Genomic DNA, 16906 nt, shown 5'->3' with positions numbered 1-16906 from the left:
GGAGAAGAAAAGCATAAAGATGTTTTAATTAATAAATAACAGATAATTTGGTCTCAGAAATCCACACGTAAGGGAGTTTTACAAAAAGTAATTATTAAGGGTAGACGTCAGCAACAATAACACCCGTTGCGAGAATTGGTGCAATATGATGAATGTGCTGGGGGCCTAATTTTAGTCCATCTTTCTCTTCCTACCTTTTTCCCATAAGAATAGGATGGGAAGGGAAGTGGATTTAACGGTCGAGTTGACGAATAGGATAAGGAATAAGCTCTTTGTATGCGGATCCTCCTGCGTTTGCTATTTCGGCGAAAGTTGGCTTGCTCGCTTGCTATTTATAATATGAAAAAATATACACTTAGGGCACCTTTTAATTCTGATAGTTGCCATTTGTAGTGATTAGTGATAACTAGTATATACTATTTTTTTATGTTTCTTTATTAATAATTAGGATACTAGTGCTAATTATTTATATAGTTGCTAAATGTAAAGTAATTAAATATTCAGACCTGTAAAAAGTAAAAAAAATATACTAGTCTTAATTGGAATGGTAGGATTTCAAGGAATTAAAGATAAATTCCTCGTCAGATAAGAATACGTTTACTCCGAGGGCCTCAGATTCTATTCAATTGAGGGGGTGCTTAGGCAATAGTCAACCACGCTGGCCCAGTGCTGGTTGGCTGACGCATATCTTTGAATTTCTTCGCAGATATAACATTTAAACGATAGTTCTTTAACAGTATGTTTTTAAATTTATCTTGGGTTCCAATGATTGTAAAATTACGACAAAATAATTAGATTTATTCTTTACAGTGGGTTTTCACTGACAAAATACTTATAAATACGTTAACATCATCGTAAAAAACAGAGACAATCATATATTTTAATACAAGTATTTTAAGGAACTGGAATTTTATGGTTACGTTGGAATAAATAAGACGCAGTGAAACATGGTAATTAGTAAATAGGCTGACAAGGATGTTATTATCAAGATCTGACATTAGATATGCCAGTATGAACTATAATAACAATAAATATTATATATTTAACAATATAATATAACAGAAGCTCATAATAAAAACTAATAACCTTAAAAAATCTATATATATAAAAGAAAGTCGTGTTAGTTACACTATTTAAAACTCAAGAACGGCTGAATCGATTTGACTGAAAATTGGTGGGCAGGTAGCTTAGAACCAGGAAACGGACATAGGATTTTTACCCCGTTTTCTATTTTTTATTCCGCGCGGACGGAGTCGCGGGTAAAAGCTAGTATAATATAAAAACTAAAACATAACAAAAGGAGTCCCTTTAGACATGGTTTCGAAGATACTGGCAGCGTTCCCCCTTTGAATAGCTAGACTAATTCTTTGTCCGAGGTAGCTGACAGTTCTTCGGTCTCCTGTGATATCGACAGTTGTTGCTAGTATTATAAATAGATGTAGTTTTCGGACCTTTACTTCTAAGACTATTGCATCATCTATTGTAATACTTTGCGAATTAATCACGCAATCTTACTTATATTATAAAAACGAACGTTTAGATGGATGGATGTTTGTTAGAAGGTATCTCCGGAACGGTTTAACGGATCTTGATGAAATTTGGCACAGATGTGGAACATAGTCTGGAAGAAAACATAAGTTACTTATTTTTTTTTTAATTTCGAGAGGACGGAGTCGCGGTCGACAGTTCCTTTGAATATTACAGAAGATAAAAAAAGGATTGGTACAAGTACTGTCAATGTTATGTTTGCACTGTTTTAAACCATTCATAGGAAAACATATTTTGTATATATTTCGGAAGATAATTAAGCGAAAAGTGTAGGTATTGAGTTAAATTAATGCATATAATAATTACATGAAATTCAGAGTAATATTGTTCGCCCATTGTTCGAAATTATATTATTCATAATCAATTTTTTTTTACTAGCCGCCTATAATATGCCAGCATGCATCTATCTATCTTCCTGTCAAAATCGGCCCATCGCGGTCTTGCAGTCAACCATACAGAAAGAAATTTTAAAAATTAATTTTTCGTTATCAGCAACATCATGTATACGGAATATGATTTATTTTTCGAAATAACATACAAAATTGTTACTAGTTCTTAATGTGTATTTTTCATGTTAGGTTACCTTATTTTTTTTTGTTTTCTTTTACGTGTCATCTGTATGTTCTTTTGTATGGTCATTGAAGTGGATGTTATATAATATAATAGACTGAGTTATCCCTCCATGTTATGTAATTATTCAGGTGGATGTAAAGGAGCCAACCGAAAACCAGCGCAGGGACTGTTTCGGCCGTCTCTGCATACGCTGAGTTGGCCCCTTTTACCATATTTCTCTAAATTACTTTCATAAATATGTGGTGTGAATTTTTTTCTTTTGTACTTGTGTGGTAATATACGATTTTCTTTCTTCTCTTTCTTTCTTTTCAAACACTGCAATTTTATTTATACATATAAATTAAAAGTGATTAAACACTTCCGTAAATATATTAGCAAAATAAACTAACAACGAGTTTCACGGCCGCAAAGATTTTATTGTCATATCTGTTTCTATGTTTAAAATGTAGATTCCTATATATTTTTAGCATAAGCATTTGACAATGAAGACTGACTGTAAAAAATATAAAGAATGGCTCATAAAAAAAATCTATCCATAAAATCAAACAATTGCATATTAAGATGTATTTGGCAAACATAATGTTTCTATACAAAACTCAAACTCTATTTGCAATACATGATTTAGTTACAATCTGATTTTATATATAACAACATCTAACATGAGATTGAATCAAAATTTAATGAAAATGATAATTCGAATTTTAATTTTAACAATTTTGTTAGTTTTGTTATTTTTAATAGCATCTGTGTTATACAGCGTAAGATATTGGCCTGATGTGTACAGATATATGAGTGCTAATATAACAATAACAAGAATACCGAAGATTTCTGAATTAAATCAAACTGATTTTGTAAGTGATATAACAACTGAAGATTTTACATCAACATATGTTTATGAATACACTTTATCGTCAATAGATGTCGTTGATAAAGATGAGTTTGATTACTTTGATTTTCCAAAAATAAATAAAAGGGACGTTCCAATAGTTGATGAATACAGTGAAGTATTGAATTCTTTGTTTGATTATACTTTTATAATAAATGAGACAAATACTATGAATAATTTGGTAGTTGAAAATGATGTGTTTGAAGACAAGATTCGATTCGACAAGAAAAATATAGAAATAATAAATGATGAATATAATTTCAAGCGAAGGACAAACCAATGTCAGGTAATGTTTTAAAGTAATTTTTATATATAAATAATTATATCCTAGTAGATTTGTTGAAAGGTTACTTTTATGACCTTCAATATATACATTATATAAAATTGGAAATTCAATTAGTTTAAATTCCGTCTCTCTCTCTATCTGTCCGTCTGTCCGTAAATATGCGTTTGTTCCGGGTTCAATTCAGAAATGGCTCGATGATTTTGATGGAATTTACACTAGAAGGTATCTGATGCATGCTGACTACTAAGTCATCATCATCAGCTTGTACGTCCCAACTGAGGGGCTCGGAGCCTATCCTAAGTCAGGCATGACTGGCCAAGTGCGGGTTGAAATCACACATATCTTTGAATTTCTTCTCAGATATGTGCAGGTTGCAACACTATGTTTTCCTTCACCGTAAGAACGTCGGATAAATTTACTTTAAATATGTAAATCGATAGTCACAAAAACACATCGGTACATGGCGGGATTCGAACCCAGGACCTGCACATTACAAGTCCAGAGCTTAACCCCTGAGCCAAAGACCTCTCGTATACGAGTTTAATATAAAATTGGTTGCTATTCTTAGAAATGATTGTCACAACACAGTATCCGATCTTAAAGAATAGTGACGTAGTAGTAATAATACAGCGATACTAACAACCAATACTAGATACGAGTCCTTCAAGAAGAGGGTTCTTCCTACTCCAGGCATTGCATCTGCACTTACTCTGGTGTTGTAGTCCTTCTTATTTTATTACATGCTTTTTGTTTATTCCATTCGCTTCTCTTCCATTACCATTATTACAAGCAGCCTGTTCATGTTTCTGTGCGTCCATTCCTCTGTCTACGAAAGTATCCATGAACATCGCATCTAAAAATGCGATTGTTCATGGATACAGTTACTTTGCTATTTCTGCGTATTCAGGTGAAAGCTTGCTCTATATCCATATGTACTATAAAAAAGGTTAGTTTTAATTATTTTAAATATAGAATTAAAATGTTCTATTTCTTTATTTTTAATTAATTTAATTGTAACACCAAGAAATATTTTACTATGAATTCAATATAAAAAAACTATAAAATTCTTTCAATAATCCATTAAAGAAAATGTTTAAATACATTGTTAATTTATAAGTATGCAGATTATATTGTTACTCTCAACAATATAACATATTTTTCTCTTATTGAATACATAAATGGTTTACATTCATATAAAACTTGTGAGCACGTTTTTTTTGTTGTGAATTATAGTTATACATCACGAACTTTCAAGGTAACGTCTAGAAGAACAATTATAATGATGTCATTATAATATGTACTTTATATTTGTACGAATGCAAAGCATTCAATGAACGTAATTATGTTTTTACTAAACATAAATGTGGTACTTGATTGTGATGGAAGTATCCAGTCAGTTAAATGTGTACATCGTACGTGATTCCACTTTAATTAAATTAGTTTTAAATTAATTAATATTTATAAAAGTGTTTTTTTTGATTGTGAATATGAAATTATTGAGCTTTTTTATTATTTCTTGTGTGTTCCTCAATTCAGAGGCAATGCAGAACGAATGTCGGGAACATTATAAGTGTTTGAGTGAATTTCTAAAAGAATTCATCGCTAGTTATCATAAATTTGATATCGTTGTTAAAGAAACAAAACACAACGACAATAAAGCACCGAAAACATTAACAAAAACAATAGAGATATCATCAAATAATATAAATAATTTTATAAGACAATTATTGACTTTATTTAATTTGGAAGTTGAAGATCATTTCGCTGCCAGTGCTGGTTATTTGAAGAAAGATGGCTCAAATAAGGTTACGATTCATGTTTCTGAAATAGCAACAGAAAGTTATGATTATAAAAAAGATATAGAACCAGTGACTAGTATTCAAAGTTTAGTGAAACATACAAATGAACATAAACCACATAAACAAAATAGACATAAACTAAAACAAGAAAGCAAGATTCGTACGAATACAACAGGTTCTGAAATTGACGATTATTACGACGATCGAACTAATTCAAGTGATTACCCAACTGTGGATTATATAGATATTTATAAAGATACGACTAATGAACCAATCAGAAAAGTTGAAATGCCAATTGAAAATGCTTATTTGAAAAAATCTAAAGACGCATATAAGAATTTGGGTTCCGAACTTTGTGTGAGTAGTGTACTTTTTTGTGACCCAAATCTCTGTTTTTAGCCGACTTCATAAAGAAATCTATATATATAAAAGAAAGTCGTGTTAGTTACACTATTTATAACTCAAGAACGGCTGAATCGATTTGACTGAAAATTGGTGGGCAGGTAGCTTAGAACCAGGAAACGGACATAGGATAATTTTTACCCCGTTTTCTATTTTTTTTATTCCGAGATAATAGAGATAAATTCCACTAATCTACCTTGGCCTACGCCATTTTATATTGGAGATGTCTTAGGTAAATCTAGTTACATTTATATTCTAAAGCCGAAATCGACTCTTTTTAGTGTATTTTGTTTGAGAATTTTTTTTGGTTAAGTCGGCTTTCTTTTTAACTTTTTAACCGAATTCAAAAAGAAGGAGGTTCTCAATTCGTCTGTGTGTTTTTTTTGTCAGAGATAATGGTATGTTTTATACCGAGATTTTAGTTAAGATAAAAACTTAGAAACAAACAGTTAATTACCTAAAAAAATTATGGGCTATTACAAATGTACTACTATTATCAATCTAATACATATCTTGTCAAAAGAGTAAGACAACTTATGTGAGAACTTTATATTACCCTTATGTAATAACTGACATGAAATATATTAGCTATCTCACGCGAATCCGTCCGCGTGGAATTAAAGAAAAACTTTATTAGTAGCCTATGTGTTCTTCCAGACTATGCTATCTATGTCAAATTTCATCAAGTTCCGTTGAGCCGTTCCGGAGATACCTTCAAAGAAACATCCATCCATTTTAACATTCGCATTTATAATATTATATTAGTAAGAAGTAAGATATCACCAATCTTCTAAAAAAGATCACAGTAAAAAAACCTCTACAGTTTAGATGCGGTATTATCAATTCTTGTTTATAGTTTTTTTTAACCAATAAATTATTTATTAGCAAAAGAATTTATTATAAAATGTAAAAAATCGTTAATAAATTATATGTAAAATTCTTAATTAATTGGATTTTTACTGAAAAATATTTGAAATTTTTAGATGGACTCTGAGAATTCAAGGTGATGCAATTAGTGTTTCATTCGTTTGGCATATTCTTTCCAAACGGAAACAAATATATTAACTTCTAGACTTAAAAAATATTAACCAATTAGTAAATTCTAAACGAATAGTACCTCTTTTTGCTACTTCTCCTAGAAGTAGTCATTGAAATTAAAAAAATATCTGTTGAAGGACGAATGTTTAGTAACATATAAAAAATTACAAACATTTTTTTTTCAAAACAAAATGACTAAACGTTTATTTGAATTATGTTATTCAAAACAATGCGTTTTTATTTGTGTATTATGAATGATAGTGCATTTTCTAGAAATGTTTTAGTAAATTTACTAGTTCAACAATCTATTGATTGCAATATATTAATTATAAATATATATATTGATTATTATTTGACCAATGTTTTCAAATATTTGACGCATTACTCGTTTTTATAGTTTACTAATAGTCGCCCGCGACTCTGTATTCGCGGATTAAAAAAAAACTTAATTAGTAGTCTGTGTGTTCTTCCAGACTATATTCTACAACGATGCCAAATTACATCGAGATCCAAGAAGCCGTTCTGGAGATACATTCTAACATTCTTCCATCCGTACCATTTAACTTCTTATTTATAATATTAGTAAGATAAGATACTAAACCAGTATAAAAATTTTACTTCAATGTTTATGAAGTGGAAAATATTTGCAAAAATTAATTGTTTTTAATGTTTTTATTCCATCAGCAAATTAAAAAAAAAATGTGGATTTTATACAAAGATTACAAATCCACTACGCGTCCTTAAAATTACATCATCATCATCAATAACCTTGTATTTATTGATAGTGTAGCAACACTAAAAAACCTCATTCTTTCTTTATTTTTCTAGCTTATAAAAGCTCAGTTGTAACAACTGTTTTTTCATTTTAAACCGCTGAATTATGTAAAAAAGACGTAGTGAGTTAGGTACTTTTGAAATAAATTGCTTGTAACTGAAAATAATCTGGTTGCAACATTTCCGTTTACATATAAAAATCCTGTAAAACTGCATTACTTTATTCCGCGTATCGATATTCATGGCTGTTAAATACTGAGATATACTATACTAATACTGTTTAAATATAATCTAAAGCAGCTGTTTTATAAACTGACCAGTTTGGACAGCTAGTTCTAGCGACTTTTCTAGAATTACTTGGCCAAATTGAACGATTGATCGACCAACTTCTGAACGAACTATTTGTCCAACTTGGCTAAACTGTTCAACTATTCTACCATAATGTTTATATATAATTTTTATAATTATTATTTATTAATGTTCTTATTTCATTTGAATTGATCGCTTTTACCTTTTTTCTCCTTTTTCATTATATTTATTATATATCTTTCTTTCTGTAATATTAATTATACAACATGTGAACTTTTTCACTTATTCCCACAAACACCAGAGTCACTACAGATGCGTTGAATTGTAAAAAATAGGCTTATCTTCTTACCTATTTTTACATTTTGTTAAAAACATTAAATCTTTTGACTTCAGCAAAACGACCAGTGCAACTTCAACTCCAGTAATGATATAGCGAGCACCGTGTTCCCCTGGATTGCAACAATCTTCTTGAAGAATGGAACAAGTGACCAGTTTGATTATTACTGCGATGGAGTATTGCTTAACGAAAAGGCTATACTTACATGTGGGTATTCAGCAATCCATAGCGATTTATAACTGAACAGACAAATACAAAAGCACTCTCTAATAAAACAGCTTTCTACTGATGAAAGATTTTTTGAAATCGGTTCAGTAGTTATTGAGTTAATCCAGGATATACTTATAGCTTAGAAAAGAACTTTGAAACAAATTTAATTATTACTTAAACTAGATGGCGCTGATCTCTATAATTAAATTCTTTTCTTTTCTTTTAAAGACAGAAAACGATCTGTAAATGTGAAAATTCTTGAGATAGCATTTTAATAAATATAATAAAGTAATGCCGTTGGTAAAGTTATTGTAGTACAAATGTCTTAATTAACATTTAAAATAAATATAATTTAATATTTCCAGCTGCTCAGTGTGTGAATATAAACGATACAACAGTAAATGCCGACCATGTGATTATTATATTAGGGAAAAGATCTTTACTGATGATGGGTGATAAAGAAAAAGTTCTTAAGGTAAGAGATCATCTTAAAGAGGGGGAAGGGGATTTGGCGGAGAAGAGATTCATGGGAAGGGAAATATCCTTTCTCTGTACGTCTCCTCGATCTACTAAAGGTAGTTCAGTTCAGTTCAGTTTCTTGATTATGGCTCTCCCTCAGCGGATTGGGCCAGTGTCGAGTGAAATGTACTAAAGGTAGGCAACGCATCTGCAATTGTAGATGTCTATGGGCAGGTTCAATATTAGGATAAAAAATAACCTCATAAATACAGTGAGGAACAGTTAATTTTTTTGTTATTGGTAGTTCTATGAAAGGTTCTTAAGAGAATTTTCTAAATTCTTCATTTGAGTAGATTTTTTATGTAACCGGTTTTAATACTAGGTTATTGACCAACAAGAATTGATTTCCAAATATACTATGTTAATAGTCATACTAAATTGTTATAGAAAGATTTCTTTTTACAGATAACTCAAATAAAAGTGCACCCAGAATTCAAAAAGAACGGCAAAGAAGCTGAAAACGATCTCGCTCTTTTAGAACTGGAACATCGTATTGAATATGACAACTCAGTGATGCCAGCTTGTTTACTGAATGAAGATAGATTAGAAGATTTTATTGAAGAAAATTTAGACATCGTTGTAAGTATTAAGTAGACGAAAGACTAAATTTTCACTGGTTCCACTACAACCATTTCATAATCAATTGCATCAGTTCCAATAGAAGATGCAAAGTACATTGCTCAATTTAAAAGAGATTTAAGAAGTAATAAGCAATAAGAGAAAAAATTGATAAATTCGAATGACTCCTGACCCATTATGTGAATATTCAAAATGCAAACTAGCAAGCGGCCACATGAATTCGCCGAAATGGCGAAGCGACCGCTGCCCATAGACATTCGCAATTGCAAATGCCTACCCTCAATCGACGAAGGAGGAGACGCACAAAAAGAGAATATTTAATCTTCTTATGCATCTCCTCCTCCATCAGATCCACCACCCGTTCCCATCCTTTCCTTATAAGAAAAGAGTGGGAACGAGAACTAAGATTAGGCCTCCGGCACCACACTCATCTGACGAAACGCGGAATTATTCCACTTCACGCCAGTCTTCTGTGTGGTCGTGGTATTTCACCGGGCGAGCCAGCCAATTCGTGCAACTGATGTTGTTGTTGCTGGCGTCTACCACTCTAAACTTACCAGAACATTCCCTCTAGTTTAAGTAGTTATATATATAAAGGTTGTATACAATAGTTCAGGGGTGGTGAACCAATGGCACACATCCCATTTTTGGTATGAGGCGCAATATTTTGGGCTCATCATTAATCACAAAATTCATTAGAGAGAAGTAGGTATTTTGAATCATAAGTTGGGAAACGAGCGTGCGGTCACCTGAATTCGCCGAAATAGCGAAGCGACCGTCGCCCATAGACATGCGCAATTGCAGATGCGTTGACTAACTTCTACAATACAAAATTATTTGTTCGCACGTTATTGTCTTCATTAAAATTTTATTTAGAAAAATGACGTTCAAGGTTCGCCATCTCTGTCATAGTTCATCATCAGGTGACGATTTAATAATGCTTTTATATTATTTTCAGACAACAGGCTGGGCTATAAGTGGAGAATTATCTGTTGTACCATTCGACAAACAGAAAAGCAAAGATTGTGACAGTGATGCACATTCTGAAAATATATTTTGCGCCAATTATAGTAACGGTAAGTAAACTACTAAATAAAATAAAAAAACAAATCACTTTTTTAAAATGTTTAGTAGAAAGCGTCTCATTAATTGTTGTTTGGACTGCTCAGCTGAAAATATAAATCAATGTAGGTTAAATATAGTGATGCAACGGAAGTGTCTTACCGGAACCAGAAACGGAAACAGATGTCAAAAATAAATTTTAGCAGAAACGGAAACGGATGCGGAAACAGAAGTGTAAATAATAAAAAAAAACATATTTACAAAAAAATTTTTTTTGGAAAATCGGTTTGTATTCGTTTTTAATTTATTAAGGCATTGGATATCGGTGTCCTTTAGCCTTCAATGTATGTATTTTTACTGTGTTTCAATAAGTTAAAATACGTGTTTTTTTTTAATTTATTTCAAGGAAACAAAATTACACTATTTAAAAATTAATGTTCGTCAAAACCACTCGTGTTGAAAAACAACAAATATATTTTTTTATTAATACATTCACTGTTGATCACTGTTAAATACCTCCTGAGACCCATTTTGCTCTCCCTTCATTGTCGCCTTCAGAGCTACGTTAGGGATGCGATCCATACCCAGCGCCTTCTTATTCTTTATTGCGTTGTATGCGCCTACGAATTCCTCGTTCGTGATTGCAGGGACTTCGGCGGCGTTTGCGGGTATTTCGTAGTCCAGCTCTTCTTGTTGTGGGAATAATGTAGTGACAATGCTATGACACATTTGTGTATGTGTGGGTGTGTATGAAATGTTACAAGATCTTGAACCGAAGAGATAAAAGCTGGTTTTGATTAGTATCCTTACATGTTTTACTCAATATTCTGGAATTTGATGAAAAACTTGATTTTGTCAAAATCTTGTAACATATTAGTACATAGAAATGCAATAGTGGAACAAATATCTACATATTAGTGAACTAAACCATTGCCATCCCTAGTGCTCAAAATGATGATCCCTAGTGCTCAAATGCAAAAAATGTGTTTTTTTTAAATAATTGTAATAACATTATTAATTTATCTATATGTTCAAACATTCCCAGATACTAAATAAAAATTCACCATAAAAATTTTTGGCTCCCAGCTGTTACCTTTTTTTATTTTGTAAACAGTGAATGTACTAAGTATCAAATACACCAAATCTAGATTAGAAAAAGATATAATTATTAGGCGTCGGTGGCTCGTGGCACTTGACTTGCAATCTGCAGGTCCTGGGTTCGAATCCCGCCATGTACCAATGTGTTTTTTCGATTTAGATATGTACATTTATCCGACTTTCTTACGATGAAGGAAAACATAGTGATGCTGCCTGCACATATCTGAGAAAAAATTCAATGATATGTGTGAAGTCAACCCGCTCTGGGCCTGTGTAGTTGACTATGGCCTAATCACCCCAAATTTGGGCGCCCCTCAGTGGGGATGTATATTGAGTTGATGATAATAATGATGATGATATATTGCATGATTATCACTTATTCAAAAGCACATTTAATAACTCGTAAGTATGAAATAGTCACATTTTGCCAGTTGTCAAATGTTATATGGACAACAACTAGACAGTCAACTCCAGCAAGAGAAGCTGATTGTTTTAAACAGCAGCAGAAAATATTACGCGCTTAATTTCACGAAAAAGTACGTAAACAAACAAATGCGACAAGTGCCGAAAGGCCGCGCGCGGACTGCGCGTCTCGCATTTGGATCTCTCAGGTGTCGTAAAGTTCCGTTTTATCTCCGTTATAAAAGTTGCGGAAACTGAAACAGAAACGGATGTTGAAAAGGGTGCGGAACTTCCGCACTTGCGGAAACGGAAACAGACATCCGTTGCATCACTAGTTAAATATAAGATAATGAGTGTCTATTGCCATCAAATTCCATTTTTTTGATTTTTTTAAATAACTAGAAGACTAGTAGATTTCGAATTTAGCTTCAAAATTTGTTGCGAAAATTAGGGACATTTTTGCTTTCAGCGCTCACGTAGGCTCAACTCTAGGACCTACATAAAAATGATGTATGGACGAATTGTAGCTCTTTAAATGTGCTAAATAAAAGTCCGCGAAAGCATATACCTGTATTTTATAGTTTTCTCACAATAACCATTTTTTTTTAATTTCAGATGTAACTGTATGTCCCAGCTACGGCAGTCTTTTCGTTACCAGATCACCAGAGGACATTTGGTGTGTTCGTGGCTTACGAACCGGTGATCCTAGTAAGAAAGGATTTTGTTATAACAATGGAGTTTTCTATACAGATCTGCTTCAATACATGAACTGGATTGAAACGCAACAATAGAGCGCTGTAAACATTATTACCTCATTGTAGAAAATATTAATAAGAATTAAACAAAGATAATCTTTGATTATTATTTGATTTTTGAACCTATCATGAATATTTCTGATATCTCATCTCATAAAAATCTCATATTAATTATGACATAATTGATGATGACGATACGAAGGTGATTGTCACAATTATTCGTGCTAGACCCACTGAATTTATATTATGTATTAATGTAAATAGTCGATACTATATACTATTATATACATTATATACAACTCTTGTTTATTTAGAATTAAGTCTAATTTTTTTAAGCAAATACATTTATAGTAAAGTGAATGTTTTATTTGAATTTGTCAACCTGTTTGCTTTTTATTTGCATTGGTAACCTAACCTAAATTCAACGTCCACTTGGCGTAGATTTACCAAACTAAATGTTTCAGTTGGCAGTTAATTATTTAAACTTCTTGGTCAATTGATTATTATTACATTGGCAATTCATAAAAAAAGATATCTTAGTCGTAATGTCCACAAGGAAAATACGCGTTTGTTGTGAAATTATCGAAAATTAATCCTTCAACAATAAAAAAACTACTGTCAATAGAGTAATAAAATAATCATAGAATAAATGAACTTAAAGCATTTTGATAATTTATTCGTTAGATCTCAAGGTCCCTTGAAGATCGAAACTCATTAGCCAGTTTCGTAGTCAATATAACGCCATCTATTGATAAATTATTACAACAAATTGAGAAGTGATTGCACAGCTTTTATTTAATATTTATTGTGAGTTTACAAGAGCGTTGGTGGGTCTGGGGTTAAGCACTTGACTTGCAATCTGCAGGGCCTGGGTTCAAATCCTGCCATGTACCATTTTGTTTTTCGAATTTCCATTTTCCAAAGGTACATTAATTTATTAATAAGAAATTCAATAATAAGTGTGAAGTCAACCAACCCGCACTTGGCTATGGTTGACTATGGGCTAGTCACCCCTTACTTGGGGTAGGCTCCGAGCCCCTCAGTGGGGACGATGATACAAGTCTGTATTGCATAATGTTTATTCATGGAAGTAAACAATAGTTATTTTTATTAAAAATTCGTGAGTTAGTAACATAGTCAAGTATTTAACTGTAAAATAAGTCACGAAATACTCACGTGTTGTTTTCAAGTTTATTATATTTGTTTATTATAGAAGTACACTTCCGAGTTGAGTTATAATTGAGTTAGGATATTAGGTACGTAATCTTATATAAGTGCATATTGTGATAGAGTTTTAACCAAGCATTTCTAATTTTCTATATAGACATGATGCACATAAAAGCCATGTAATAAATAAGCAAGTAAAATGAATACCAGACAGAATCTTTCATAATGTGTTACCACTAAAGATTATAGTTAGAAATTCCGAGTACTTTTTATTGGTCGCCGATTGGTAGAATTTCGACCATAATTGAAAATTAACACATTTATTTTTTTAATTTCTTTTTAGGAATGTTTTTTTTTTCATAATTTAAGTATGTTAAATTTAATATTTATCCCTTCCCTATCATTATAAAGGGTGTACAAAAGTTTTGTTTCACGTCTCTTGATATTTGAAATCGGAAAAGTTACATGAATTTCAATGAACAATGCTCATCAATCCATGGGTTTCTGAGCCCGAAATCTCCGTTTAAAATATATTGTCATTTCTGTTTTTTCAAAGATAATGACAATATGTTTTATACATAGATTTTAGTCTCAGAAAATCACGGTAAGTATGAGAATTAATTTTATTTAAATGTAATACAATAAATCGTTGGCGCAGTGCCTAAAAGCGGCCATTAGATGGCGTGTGAAGCATGCAAACTGCGCAGTTTGTGACTGACAAAGCTCAGTTCTATGATTCTGTCTCAAATCATTTAAGTTTTAACGTATTCAGTTTTAAAAACTCCTATGAACATAGAAATATTATTGAAAAAAAAAAACTAGAAGTTTTGTTGGAGATAATACTCAAGTGGATGAACACTCACTTATATATAATATATCCGGTGTCGTCACCGACTAGTTTCGAGCCCTTAGGGGGCCCTTCATCAGGGTGAGTGGGACTGGTATTTTTTGCGGACGCGGCCCATCGCTCACGTGAGTGTTTTAGCCGTTTCTATATAAGTTAATAATAATGTCTCACGAAAGTTTGAATAACTCAAGTGGATGCTTGGCTTTTACTCTATACTTATTCATTTGTACTATTTAATTAGGATATTTTTAACTTGTAAGAGACATTTCTTATCTTTTTAATGAACATTTTTGTAACGTTATAACTAGAAACATGATTTGAATAAATAAATGTAGGATAAAGGACATATTTCTCTTTGTTCCACTTCAAACGGCTTTTAGATTTATATCTGGGATCTGTAACACTCGTAATTTGCAGTAATCATCTTGATTTAGTGAGATCGCATTTAAATTTTGAGACAGGCGCGTATTTCATCTGAATTCACTGATCTTAATTTCTCTACATTTTGACCTTTTAAATGATAGGAATTTCATTGCTTCGCTATTTCTTGTTATAAAATCAATAACTTTTAACCTTATAAAAGTCCGGGAAAACAACTATGTTTAAGAGAAATTCAGTTTTAGTAGATGGCGCCACTAATAATAATTTACAGAACTGGCACATATTGGCGCCGCGCCTTTTTTATGAAAAAAATGTATCGAATACAGTTGTCTTTTGTTTTTATTTTTCATTATTCTTCTTTTCGTGTGTGTGTTTTTTCTTCACGTTGTAACGAGTTTGCTTTGTATAAAGTTTATTTAACGTTTCGTAGTGTATTGTTGTATATTAAATAGTTGTGTATCAGAAATAAACAGTCTCTGTTATCAAAAGTAAAGTGTCGTGTTTCATTGAACAACTACCACTAGACTTCTAGACCACTCATTCTTCTAACTTCTTTGAGTTTGTGAGATTGTCATAGACGGACTTTTTTACTAACTCAAGTATTATTCTAAAATACAAGATGTGGATTGCTTTTAGTGATCGTATCTAACGGAACAGAGTTTCAGAGTATCGTAAGATTGTAAAACCCCCTAGAGAATTGTCGTCCGGTAATTGCGTTTCAATGAACGCTTCAATCCGTTCCAGCGCGCTCCCAACGCCCTCTCTCAGCGGATAAGATAATGTCTGAATAAAATATACCCGCAACGTTCCGTTCTAAATTGATGCCATTTGTTACTTTCCTTAATAGTTTCTTAACACTTCACAAAAATTATTCTTAATTCTGTCGGTTTTTTTATTTACAAAACGAAAATGCCCGTGTTACTGTATACTAGGGATATAAAAGAAATGACACCTGACTCTTTAAAAACAAAAGGCTACGCTAACTAGCGCTACACAAGGGCATATTGAGACTCGTGAAAAACGTTGACTTTCTGTCAATCGGACAAAAGAAATCTGGCTCTTATTCCGATTCAGATACAAGACATTACTTCTTGTATCTGAACCGGAATTAGAGACATTACAGCAACACTTTTTGATACACGTTTTTAGTTTAATTTGCAGTTGCAATCGAAAAATTAAAAGATGAAAACGTTTTAAAAATATGTTTTTATTTTTATTTTGTTGTAGTCACGCAGAATTAAAAAGTGCGGAACGTATCTCTTTTGTTATTCGAGACTATGTCTTACTATGTTGTATATATGTATTCTATTCTATTCTGTATATATTATGTGGTAAAACCAGACTATGTTCTACATCTATACTAAATTTCATAAAGATCCATTAAGCCGTTCTGGAGATACCTTCCAACAAACATTCATCCATCATTCTAAACTTTACATTTATATTAATAATCGATATAACTAGTAAATAAAACGATTAGAGAAATACGTAAAAGTTTAATGACAACTATCCGTGGATTGAATACATCGATTCATAAGCATCTTTATTTAAAAATAACAAGAGAGAAGGCGATATGTTTTTATATACTGTTTTGGGAATAGAAACACGCACAAACTCTTAATAAATATAAGAACATTCTTACCAAAGTGAGATTTACTTTGAGCAAGTGAAGTAAATGAGTTTACATACTTGGAGCCAGCGGTTTGACTTGGAATGCGGAATACATTGCGTTTTAAGTTTATCACTTTGTGGAACTGGTAAATGATACGGAGCAATGTAATGTATACAATCTTGTAACAGAGTTCAATAAGGAAGGAAAGGATAGTATACTCCGACGAAGTTATCTGACCCGGTCATATGTGACATTGAATAACAATAGTTCAATAGAGTCCCTCTGTTACTATCAACGTGCCACAAGAAATTTGTCGAAGTGT

The 16906-nt window shown here is 32.0% G+C and overlaps 1 protein-coding gene across 1 annotated transcript; it reads left to right on the top strand.

Moving 5' to 3' along the window:
* Positions 1-2863: 2863 nt before the first annotated feature.
* LOC106721711 (brain-specific serine protease 4) lies at positions 2864-12806 on the top strand. The gene is made up of 6 exons (XM_045684271.1): positions 2864-3293; positions 8009-8159; positions 8528-8637; positions 9087-9260; positions 10219-10336; positions 12438-12806. The coding sequence occupies exons 1-6, from the start codon at positions 2910-2912 to the stop codon at positions 12611-12613; spliced, it is 1113 nt and encodes a 370-aa protein (XP_045540227.1). The 5' UTR covers positions 2864-2909; the 3' UTR covers positions 12614-12806.
* Positions 12807-16906: the final 4100 nt, after the last annotated feature.

This window comes from Papilio machaon, chromosome 25 (assembly GCF_912999745.1).
Source record: "Papilio machaon chromosome 25, ilPapMach1.1, whole genome shotgun sequence".
Taxonomy (NCBI): Eukaryota; Metazoa; Arthropoda; class Insecta; order Lepidoptera; family Papilionidae; genus Papilio; species Papilio machaon.
This window is presented reverse-complemented; position numbering and strand designations above follow the sequence as displayed.